A 13,287-nucleotide genomic window follows, 5' to 3' on the forward strand; every position below is an offset into this window, starting at 1 on the left:
TTTATCCAAGGTATTTAAAAAAAAAAAAAAAAAAAAAAATATATATATATATATATATATATATATATATATGTATGTATATATATATATATATATATATATATATAGTAATTTGGCACTGGCCACTTAAATAAATGCTTTAGGCCAGGTTCAGACTATGTAACTGTCCGGCTGTATTTGCGTCTGTAATTGTGCGGCGGTATTTTTGGTGGTTCATGCGTACGCTGGAAAGTATAGGATATACGGCTGCACAGTGCACACTATGTATGAATCTACGGCCCGATCGTAAACGGACCCGTAAAAAATGAACAAGACCATTGTTTGCGGCTGGAAACGCGGCCGTGGATTGACAGGCGGTCCGTACGGAGTACTTAAAAAAAAGCCGGCAATGATGCCGAATGCCGATGCCTCTAATAGTTAATATATTAAATTAATAAAACACATTTTCTTTGTAATAAAGTCCCTTTCATTGGTCAATAATTTAATTCTAACGAATCCATCATTTGGCAATTAAATATACTGTTAAAATAAATATATATATAAATAAATGTATATTTATTTTTTGACAGTATATTTAATTGCACAATGATGGATTCGTTAGAATTAAATTATTGAACAACGAAACTGAATTTATTTCATCGAAAATGTGTTTTATTAATTAAATATTAATTAGTACAGGAAGCTCCATAAGCCGTTAATTCATATTGCCGGCAAAAGAGCATTCTGTACTAATCATCACTTTACTTTAATGAAAACATCAAATGTTTCTTCTAATTATGTTATCACAATAGCATTATTAGAAGAAACATTTAGAATTATATGTGCGCTCAGCTGATTGGCTGATCGGCTGAGCGCACATATAATTAGCGGGTCCGCAGCACAGTGACTTCATTGTGCTGCGGACCAGCGAAGAGGACACATCGGGGGGAGTATACAGCTCTCCCCACCCCCTCCCCAGCACTGCACCCCTCCCAGCAAGGAAGGGGGGGTCAGTTAACCCCTTCCTTGCTGGGATGGGTGCAGTGCAATACATCCTCCCTTAACCCCTTGGGGGCCAGACTGTAAGCAGCGATCTGTAAAGATGCTGCATACTGTAAGGTGCACAACACCGCTCACAATGATGGGTGTTGTGCTCCTGTTTGTGTGTTTTTTGTGTGTTTTTCCCTTTTTGTTTTTCAGATATCGGTATCCTGGGGATTACGTCGGATTCCGTGGACTACGTCGATGACCAGCGTTTTTTTTTTTTTTTTTTTTTTAATAAAATGGTCAATGAGGGGTGTGGGGGTGTTTTTATTTGAATAAAAAAATTTTTTAACTTGTGTCTTGTCTTTATTTCTTTACTTTATAGACTTAGTAGTGGAAGCCGTCTATTAGACGGAATCCATTACTAAGTTGGGGCCTAGTGTTAGCCGGTATAAAATGGCTAACACTAACCCCCTATTATTACCCCAATACCCAATGCCACCAGGGGTACTGGCAAGAGCCGGGTGCCAGTGGTCCCGGAGCGTCAAAATTGGCGCTCCTGGATTGGGCGGCAGCAGGCTGGTAAGATTTAGGCTGGGGAGGGCCTAAACCAATGGCTCTTCCCACCCTGGTGTTACCAGGCTGCTGTCGTTTGGTTTTTAACCCGGCTGGTTATAAAAATAGGGGGGACCCTATGTTTTTTTTAAATTATTTATTTATTAAAAAAAAAAACCCATAGGGTCCCCCCTATTTTTATAACCAGCCGGGTTAAAAACCAAACGACAGCAGCCTGGTAACACCAGGGTGGGAAGAGCCATTGTTTTAGGCCCTCCCCAGCCTAAATCTTACCAGCCTGCTGCCGCCCGGTCCAGGAGCGCCAATTTTGACGCTCCGGGACCACTGGCACCCGGCTCTTCCCAGTACCCCTGGTGGCATTGGGTACTGGGGTAATAATGGGGGGTTAGTGTTAGCCATTTTATACCGGCTAACACTAGGCCCTGACTTAGTAATGGATTCCGTCTATTAGACGGCTTCCACTACTAAGTCTATAAAGTAAAGAAATAAAGACAAGACACAAGTTAAAAAATTTTTTTATTCAAATAAAAACACCCCCACACCCCTCATTTACCATTTTATTAAAAAAAAAAAAAAAACGCTGGTCATCGACGTAGTCCACGGAATCCGACGTAATCCCCAGGATACCGATATCTGAAAAACAAAAAGGGAGAAACACACAAAAAACACACAAACAGGAGCACAACACCCATCATTGTGAGCGGTGTTGTGCACCTTACAGTATGCAGCATCTTTACAGATCGCTGCTTACAGTCTGGCCCCCAAGGGGTTAAGGGAGGATGCATTGCATCCCCCTTAACCCCTTGGGGGCCAGACTGATGTCAGACTGCACCCATCCCAGCAAGGAAGGGGTTAACTGACCCCCCTTCCTTGCTGGGATGGGTGCAGTGCTGGGGAGGGGGTGGGGAGAGCTCTATACTCACCCCGATGTGTCCTCTTCGCTGGTCCGCAGCACAATGAAGTCACTGTACTGCGGACCGGCTCATTATATGTGCGCTCAGCCGATCAGCCAATCAGCTGAGCGCACATATAATTCTAAATGTTTCTTCTAATAATGCTATTGTGATAACATAATTAGAAGAAACATTTGATGTTTTCATTAAAGTAAAGTGATGATTAGTACAGAATGCTCTTTTGCCGGCAATATGAATTAACGGCTTATGGAGCTTCCTGTACTAATTAATATTTAATTAATAAAACACATTTTCGATTAAATAAATTCAGTTTCGTTGTTCAATAATTTAATTCTAACGAATCCATCATTGTGCAATTAAATATACTGTCAAAAAATAAATATATATATAAATATACATTTATTTATATATATATTTATTTTAACAGTATATTTAATTGCAAAATGATGGATTAGTTTAAATTTAATTATTGAACAACGAAAGGCACTTTATTACAACGAAAATGTGTTTTATTATTTTAATAGATTAACCATGAGAGACATCGGCATTAGTGCAGAGGATCTCAAACCCCGGTAATAGCTATTCATGTAAACTGTGTTCCCTGCTTTCCCAAATGCATCCAGAGGTGTTTGCATCACTTTCTTAAGATTTTATTTGTTATTTTTAGTTGAACCAGATTTCCAAGTAAATGACCGTATGTTTTGAGCCGCATGTCTATTTTTTCCCACGGCCGTAGTTTCATCCGCACATTTACAGCCGCATAAAAAATACAGCCGCACAGTTACATAGTGTGAACCTAGCCTTAAACTGTACCTGTCAACACGTTCGCCGACCCAATCGCTGCTGAATTCTTTATGGCTGCCAGAATTTGAAACATCCATAGCTACAAACACACCGAGACGGTAATATGAGTGCCCCCCATTCTGATCCAATGGGGTTCTTGTAGCCATGATACCACAACTTCCAGCCACCGAGAGGAATTCAGTGCAGATCGGATCAGCTGACGGGTACACTTTAAACTCATAATTCCTGTTTTAGCAGCTCAGTTTTCAGCTTTGCCATACAGACAGGGGTAGGTATAAAAAGTCAATTAATCTCTTACCAACAAGACAGTAGATAAGGGTATGATCACAAGGGTCTGACTGCTGAAGCCCACTGCAGTATTGAAAATGGCATCCTGAATCTACTATCAGTATGGAGCGGCAGTACTATTTGGTATAAATATGGCCATATTTTCAATGTAATAATGCGCTCCTTTGAAATCAATGGGAAATTGGACATCAGTGCACACACAGTGTAGAATAACGTCTTTAATTCACTATGGACTGGCCAGATAATTAACGATCTGAATGGAGCAGCACTACTATTTGGTAAAAATGCGGCCGTATTTTCAATATAGTAATGCACTCTATTGAAGTCGATGAGAAATTGGTGGCAGTGCACACACAGAATAGAATAACGTCCGTAATTGACTATGACAGGCCGAATAATTGACACACTCATTACTTGCTACCTGCTTTTGCAAAATAATTTTTTTTTCACCTGTTCACACCTTGTTTTATTTTCATGCTGTGCCTTCTCCTACGCTGATTCTCATAGTAGTTTCATGCCTTCGCTGACCACACACAGGCCCAATGTACAGAACAATACACTATTACAGCAGAAGAAACAGTAGCTACATGTTATAACAGACCTAAAGGCGAAGGAGGGATGCCAGCTCCGGATGTTTAATAGGAAATATAATTTATTCCCTATAATTATGATTGGTAATTATAGGTGGGGATTCCTTTGAAGTGACTTGGGAAACATCAATAATCTTTATAACCATGTGAGTTATGTGAGTGTAAAGGCTATGCATATAAGAATAACAGGGCTGGATCAATTGAGGTTAATACATATTAGAATAGCCAGTCTACCTTGATGTCAGATATTGGGAGAAATCACTTATTTTGGTCAATATGGCCGAATCTTAGAAGAAGCAGCTTATTCCCCTCTCCCCATAGAGAACACGTGCATGCTTGACTGAGCCAAATGCGGCTGTACTGTATATATGGGAGGTCAGAAGGAATTCTTCATGGTCTGACAGTTATCCAAAGTGCATGGCCACCTTAAAGGACAACTCCGGTGAAAAGCTTTTTTTTCCCAGTAATTAAAACACATTACAAAGTTATATAACTTTGTAATATGATTCAATCACCTATCTGCCCCCCTTCCCTATCTTTCCCCCCCTCAATCCCCCACCAGGAAGTTAAGTAAACTCCTTCTTACCTAATGACTGTTGACACCAGGCTTTTCTGGGGCAGCCATTTTGTGACATTGACATCATCAAGAAGGAAACTGGTCTAAGTCCTGTTAAGCCAGCCTCCCTTTGTCAGATGACTCAGGTTGCTCCGCTCTGATTGGCTGAGTAAGCTGTAAGCCATCTAACAGTTTTACAGAGTCAGTTAGACATCACAGGAGACAAAGTGCATCATGGGAAAGCCCAAACCAGGAAGTGAAGAAAAAATGAAGACACAAACTGGAGCTTCAGTTCAGTTTTTTCTTTTAAATCAGCGCTAGAGTTGTCCTTTAATAATATATAGTCTGTGTATAGCACCAACAGTAATGATTTATCATGCACAGACACAATCAGACCTTATGGTTTATGTTTTGCTGTAAGCCAACGTTATAGATGCCAGGTCACTGCGATCCGCATATCCTGGCACATAAAGTAATTCATGGTTTCTCTTGGCAGGTAATATATTCCTGCTATAGATAACCTGCCTGCAAACCAAACCATTTGTGAACAGTTATTACCTGTGAACCCACATCAGTGCCAATAAGACCAACCACGCTACTTTCTGCTTAAACATTGCCACTCTTGTTTAGAGGCTGGGACTGGTATTGTAGCTGGTATTAAACTGAATGGGACTGAATGAACCAGACAGAGCCCATGGGCAAGAGTGGGCTTGTTTATGGAAAAAAAGGATTGGTTACAGGAGAAGAGACTTTTATTGTATCTTTTATATGTTGTCTGTTTTAGGAAATGCATTTAGAAATCCAATATAAGGCAGAGATGAGTTCCCATAAACTTTAGCAATTGTCTCATAGGAGGAGCCAATATGGATTTCATCAAGCACCATGTAATGCTTCATATGCCCTGCAGGGGTGCTATAAGAATATAGAATAGATAACTAACCTTTTACACTCTTCTCTAAGGAATACCTTTACATTGCCTTACAATGACTTTACAGTGACAGAATGAAAGGGGTTAACACACTTACTCTATGGCTTGGCAAAGCAGCCAAAGCCCTTCACCTCACATTGAGATCCATGGTGCAGAATAAGGGCATACACCATAGGATACAATTACCAGCTCTTATTCTTTTCGTTACCCAAACCCCATAAACACATATTACCTCCTGCTTATGCTACTGAGTGCCATTATTTAATCCAGAAAAGAAAATAAGTTTTACATTTTTTTTTTATGTCACAGACATGTATAAAATTCCTTAAACCATATACTGCGCAGGATGGTTTTCAGATCTGGTTTTAATAAATGAGAAAATTAAATAAGCAGACAAAAAAAGCAAGGATTTCATTTTATATCCAGTAAAATGATGCTACAGCGCCACCTGCTGCTCAAATGGCAACATTAAATCTCTACATGCCAGTAATGTCCTTTCCCATCCTGTAAACTCAATTGTACAGTATATGCAGCGTATACTAATCCAACAGCTGTAATATATAACTGTATTCTTCTACTTACCAGTGGCCTCAGTTCTGGATGAGTCAGGATGTATCCATTGTTTGTAATAGCAAAAGCATATCCGTGAATTCCCAGCTGTAAGAAGAAGGGACAAAACTTAGAATCATAGAGAATAATAAATGGGAAAGAAAAACTGTGTATCACAATTAAATTCTAGTTTACTGTGCTAGATCCAGCAAAACATTTCAAGCTTTCAACCAGAATTATTTTAAGTTTCGAACTAGAAATTATTTAACCCCTTTCACGTGTTTTCTAGGTTTTGTTTTCTGGGTTTTTGTTGTGGTACCAAGGCAATAAGGATAGCTGCATGGCCATGTTCCCAAAACGTTTTCTCTTGTGTATTTAATACTTTTTAAAATGAGGCCCGTCATTTTGAGTACAAAATAACGTCCGTTTTTGTTTTTTTGTTTTTTTCCCGGTTAGGCCGCGGGTCAATGCAATGTCGGCTGTTGGTACATTATTCTAGTTCAGGGGGACTGATTGGCCTTTGGGTGTGTCATTACTTGAATAGTCTAGTGCTTCTCAATTCCAGTCCTCAGGCCTCACCAACAGGTCATGTTTTGAGGATCTCCTTAGTATTTCACAGGTGACATAATTATATGCAGGTATTATCACAGGTGATCTTTGTATGACATATCCTCAAAACATGACATGTTGGTGAGGCCTGAGGACTGGAATTGAGAAACACTGGAAAAGTCCATTGAATTAAATAGTAAAGATGGTGAAAGGACGGTAAAAAGAAAAACGGTGTGGGAACAACTGAAAAATAAAGTCCATTGTTTGCAAAAGATGTCCGATAATAATGGTCATAATCATTATTTTTTTTAATCCACTTTATGTATTGGACGTCCACATTCCGTATACTTCAGTGCAGGCAAGCATAGAATTAACAATTTTATTGAGGTGATCAAAGAACAAGGATAACATAGTATTTTATTAGTTTTTATTTTTAGGGACTATTAGGAACTAAGCTATACCAATGATGATATTATTATTATTTTTATTTTTATTATTATTATTATTATTATTATTTTACATAATCTATGAGAGAGGGGATGAATGTTTATAAGGAACCTGTCATCGTCAAAAGTGGGCTAAAAAATGCGACAACAGATGCAAAATTTAACATTTTTTAATGGTCCATTTGCATTTTGGCTAAAAAAAACTGACTTTTGTACATCTGTTTGTTTCAATCTGCATATATTAGCATAGCAGTTTATATTTTTTCCTGAGAACCAGGTGGATTAATTTTTCATAGGCCCCGGACTGTTCACCAAGCCTGCCCCCCCCCCCATCCTACAGTAACTACGGCAGCACTAGCGTGATGTTCATAGTACAGGATAGATAATATCATGATGCCCTAATTTGTGCAAAACCACAGTAAAAAGCAGCAATTTTTGGCAAATCATGGCAGAACTGTAGCCAGGAAACAATACACCACTGACAGTACAAGTGTGTTTGGGTGGCCATGGGCCCCCCAGAAGCTCAGGGCCCCGGGATACCGCCCAAAACGGACCTATTATAATCCGCTACTGCTGAGAACCATTTGTCTCCAAAACCTTCCCCACCCCAAACTTGACCATTTTGAATGTCTATCATATAGGCTCATAGAATAACAGTATTAGGCTATGTTCACACAACATCAAAAATAGAGAAAAGGTGGCCGATTCTGATATTTAACTGACTGCAATGGCAATGTATTGAAGTCAATGGAAAGGCAGACATCCAATACACACAATGTATTGAATATCGGATGTTTTTTCACACGGACGTCAAATTAATGAACATTATCATTATATTCAGACATTTTTTCCAAGCAGCGGATGTTTTTTTATTAATTGTTCACACAGTTTTTCTTTTTTCACCGTTCTTTCTTTGTTTTTACTATTAAATACAATGGACTTTTCAATTAAGAAACATTATGACGGACATAATTAAACAGATCTGAAAAAACATTGTGTGAACATAGCCTTATGGTGATATCATGATAGCACTGTATAGCGGTATTATAGTATGTGAGCACTTTATTATTATGGGCCCTTAGCGTACGCCACAGAAAAGGCACCTTTCAGTAGTGTATGCCAGGGGTAAGCCCCGCTCGCCTAATGGGCAGGTGTGGGCGGAAAGGGGTGTGGCAAGGCATGAAGGAGGTGTGGCCATCTCTCCCACACAAGTTATCATGGTTTACACCTGGAAAGAGGCATAAATCATGCAGAAATTTACACTTGCTCCACAGCAGGTGTAGATTTCTGCAAAAGTTCTGCGACAGGTGCAGGTTCCACAAGCTTTACTAAGAGGTGTGCGATAAATGCGGGCGGGGCTTTATTTACGACCAGTGTATGAGTGAGCCAGTCTTGATAACAGTCCCCCTGTGTGTTAATATTATGTGACCATTATATGGTGGTGTGATGGGAGCAGTGTTCTGTCTTATTCTGTGGGCAATGTATGGTGCTATAGGAGCACAGTGTGGCGGTATTATGTGGGAACTGTATGTTGGTATTATATAGGCATTGTATGGTATTATCATTTAGGAAGTATTATGTTTATGTTTAAGTATTATGTTTTTTTTTTAACAAATCGATTTTCTGCAGCCAAAGAACTATCGTAAATCCCCTGTAATGTTTTGCACAGACCTTGGCACTGCTCTTTTTCCTTTTATCATGGACGTATGCGGTGAGCGGTTACAGTTATAATACAATACATTGTTGTAGATCGATTTCTAATTTTCCAGCATTAAAAAGTTTGTTTATAGAAGGTAAGAAGTAAAACATATGAGGAAAAAAGCACAAGCAGTTTATAACAGTGGGGGGAGCGGAGCAGCCGCTGCAGAACACCTGTGCTCCATTCATACATTCTCTCTCCATCTGGTTTCCCTAAGCATCAAAATGGAACATTTTATTTAACATTCCCCAAAAACAGGAGGGGAGAAGGGAACTTGCAGTGAATAGCAGGGGCACATTTGCTACTTGTTTATGTTCTAATGCAACACGCATAGATTCATTTTTTATTGTTCTATGACAAAAATGACCAAGTAAACGGCAGGAAGCAAATAAACTGCCAGTCATCATATTAATGTGACCCTGGTGAAAAATGAGCAGAGGTCTGTATGGATAATAGGAAAAAAAACATACCGAGGAACAGTGTACAAAACGGGAGAAAATAGGCTGAAGTGCAATACTGTAATGTCAAATTTGGAGACGGAAAATGGCACATCTATACTACAACATAAGAAATGTGTTGGATGCATATGGCCCACATAAAGTGGTATTGGATGTAAACATAACTATTGGAATTAAACATATCTGCACGCATATATATATATATATATATATATATATATATATATATATACACACACACACACACACACACACACTGTATGGCTATGTTCACACTGCGTATGAACGCGTCCGTAGTGCGAACCGCGAATGTACGCACGTAGTTTTGAGGTTGATGCGTTCGCTTGAAAGTATACGATATACGCCCGCACAGTGCACACTACGTATGAGCTTACGACCGGATCGTATATGGCACCGTGAAAAATGAACAAGACCATTGTTTGAGGACGGAAATGTTGAAACTCACGGCCGTGGATTTCCATGCGGTCCCGTACGGAGTACTTATTTCAGCAAAATTGAACTTGATTTTTCGATCCAAAGAGTTCTGTGTGGTTTACGGGGCTGGGCGAAGATTTCCAAGTAAATGACCTGCCTCAGATCGCTTCGAAACAAGCTAGGGAAGCATAACTGTACTACGGGCGTATGTTCACGGTGTGTACGCATCCGGCCACATGTCGATTTTTCCCACGCCCGTAGTTTCAGCTGCACATGTACGGCAGTGTAAGACCTGCGTACGGATTCGTACACAGTGTGAACATAGCCTATATATATATATATATATATATATATATATATATATATATATATATACACACACACACACAACCACCCACCTACAGAAATTAACTAAACTTCTATAAACTATAAAATTGACAGGTTTTAATTGTAGAAAATTGGTATTTTTTAAAGTGTTACTAAATAGAAACTGAAACTGCTCTCCTCAAGGTGGCAAACGACCTCCTGAAGGCCAAGTCACAAGGAAACTACTCCTTGCTGATTCTCCTCGATCTCTCAGCGGCGCTTGAGACTGTGGACCACCGGCTCCTCCTCTCCATGCTCAACTCTCTTGGTCTTAAAGACTCTGTTCTCTCCTGGTTTTCTTCCTACCTCTCTGATCGCTACTTCAGTGTATCCTTCTCGGGCTCTAATTCTTCTCTCTTACCTCTCTCTGTTGGGGTTCCCCAGGGATCAGTCCTGGGTCCCCTCCTCTTCTCCCTCTATACAGCCCCCATCGGACAGACCATCAGCAGGTTTGGCCTGCAATACCATCTCTATGCCGATGACACCCAGTTATACACCTCTTCCCGTGACATCACCCCTGCATTTCTACACAATACTAGTGACTGTCTATCTGCTCTCTCTGACACTATGACCTCTCTTTCTCAAACTTAATCTCTCTAAAACTGAACTTCTTGTATTCCCTCCCTCTAACAAACCTAAACCTGACAACTCCCTCTCAGTCTGTGGTACTAGCATCACTCCTGTGCATCAAGCTCGATGTCTGGGGGTTATGCTAGACTCTGATCTATATCTAAGCTCTTACTCGCTCCTGTCACCTACATCTCAAATACATCTCCAGAATCCGCCCATTTCTCACCACTGACACCGCTCAGACTCTGACTGTCGCCCTGATCCACTCCCATCTTGACTACTGAAACTCCCTACTAATCGGTCTTCCTTTCTCTAAGCTCTCCTCTCTCCAGTCTATCCTGAACGCAGCAGCCAGGCTCATCTTCCTTTCCAGCCGTTATACTGATGTCTCCCCCCTGTGCCAGTCACTGCACTGGTTACCCATTAAATGCACCCATCATCCTTCCCGTGCTCTGAGTTCTGATAATGACCTTACACTAACCTCTTTCATAATCAGAACCTCTCACTCCCACCTCCAGGACTTCTCTCGTGCTGCACCAGTTGTCTGGAACTCCCTACCCATAGAGTTCAGACTAATTTCCAACACCCCCAGTTGCAAACGTGCCTGAAGACTCATCTCTTCAGATGCGCTTATAACATTTCTCAATCTCTTCTCCCTCTCTGCTATCCCTTCTGCATCCTCTCCATAACCTCTTTGGTGCATCTACTTTGTACCTGCTACCTGAACTCAGATAATGGCTTGTGACTGGCTCGCCCAATCAGCTATAGGAACTTTGAGATTTTATGTACAATGACTGGAACATCAACAAATAAAGCACTTGTTGCCTCTTGTGTCACCTGCAGTCATCCTAGTCTGTACACTCTCGAGAGCAGATCTCTAATTCTGTACTTTTAATATTATTTTAATTTATTCATTGTATAACTTAACATAAATATAACCTGTATTGTATTTATATATTTATAAAAGGGGTGCAGAATATGTTGGCGCTATACAAATAAATATTATTATCATAAATATTATTATTATTATTATTATTATTATTATTATTATTTAAAGTTGGTGAGGTCTGGGTGCTGAGATCCCCCACCAATTGCTAAAATAAATAGGGAGAGTGTTGTCTCCTCCTGCTGCAGGAGATGGGCCCATAGACTTTCTATAGAACGTGTCTCCTGATACCCTGCCGCTGCCATTCATAACCATAGTGTGTTTTTTTAGGCCATGTTCACACAATGAATTTTTTTATTTAACAACAGCCATTGTTGCAAGTTTGCAAATACGGCCGTTGTTTAATCGCCGTATCATGGCCGTTTAATGGCCGATCACATTAAACCCTATGGAATCCCGAGTGGAGTGTATACACACTGCATACACTGCGGCCGGGATTCCATGTGGCTGCACAGAAAACTGACATATCAGTTTTGTGCAACTGCTATTCATTGAATAGAGGCTGCACAAAATAGACTGTGCAGACAATGTAAAGAACGGCTCCAGACTAGCATTCCAATTAAGGGATGTTAACCCGGCTGGTACTGCAGTACCAGCTGGGTTGAACATCTCAGACAGCAGCCGTTCTGTGACATGGCTGTATCACAAATCGGCTGCTCATTTGCCATGTGTGAATATGGCCTTATGCTTCATTATGGACTGTGTAATATTGTATGACTTTAAGGCTATGTTTCCATTACAGGATTTTATTAGGGAAAAGGCTAATCCTTATTTGCCCCTGTCATTATCAGTAGATGGCCACCTTTAAAATAATGACATGTTCCCGTAGTGTGAACATAGCATAAAAATGATACCGTAATATCTACAGTTTTAACTAAAGGCTATGGACACCTCTACACCAATTTTTATTATTATTGATTTTTATTTATAAATGCAAAATGAAGCAACTGTGTAAATTGTCTTTATTAAAAATGTCTTACTATTTAGCTGCTACTTAGACACAAAGGGCCAGTGCATACAGGCATGCTCTGCACCTATGTTCATTGCTGATCTGCGTCTCGGTAAGGCTGGGTTAACCCTACTGTACGTTTTTGCAATCCGTTTTTTTTTTCCAGCAATTTAAAAAAAGAAAAAAATGAAAAAATGGATGCATTTGTGTGCATCCATTTTCATCCGTTTTTCCAGTGACTTCCAAAAAAAAAAAAAAAAGGATCAACGCATTTTTTTTTTTTACTGTAAACAAAAATAAGGTCCGGTATGTAGATTAAAATAAAAGAATGCGTTTTTTTTTTTTTTTTTTTTTGCAAAAACAGAAGAAAAAAAAATTGCTAAAAAAGTTGTGTGAACCCAGCCTAAGCAGTGGGCAGTGAGATGGGGGGCCAAGTCCTGAAATTCATACACTACGTATAATTCTATTAAACAACGGCTGTAGTTGCACTTTTGCAACCATGGCCATTATTTAATGAAATTGCCTATCACGTTAATTTCAATGAATTCCGGACGGAGTGTATAAACACTCTGTATTCACTCCTGCCAAAATTCCTTGCGGCCACAGATAAAAAAACTGACATGTCAGTTTTGTGTAGCTGCTCTTCATTGAATAGCCGCTGTAAAAGACTGGCAGAGCAGACAATGTAAAGTGCGGCTCCG

At 39.9% G+C, this 13,287-nt stretch overlaps 1 protein-coding gene across 1 annotated transcript in view; it reads right to left on the reverse strand.

Annotated features, from left to right (window-relative positions):
- Window positions 1-13,287, reverse strand: part of CACNA2D3 (calcium voltage-gated channel auxiliary subunit alpha2delta 3) — a 636,447-nt gene that overhangs the window by 219,154 nt on the left and 404,006 nt on the right. The window contains exon 16 of the mRNA XM_069967934.1: window positions 6,202-6,276. Coding sequence (XP_069824035.1) covers window positions 6,202-6,276 — 75 coding nt within the window. The remainder of the gene's footprint in view (window positions 1-6,201; window positions 6,277-13,287) is intronic.

This window comes from Dendropsophus ebraccatus, chromosome 4 (assembly GCF_027789765.1).
Source record: "Dendropsophus ebraccatus isolate aDenEbr1 chromosome 4, aDenEbr1.pat, whole genome shotgun sequence".
Taxonomy (NCBI): domain Eukaryota; kingdom Metazoa; phylum Chordata; class Amphibia; order Anura; family Hylidae; genus Dendropsophus; species Dendropsophus ebraccatus.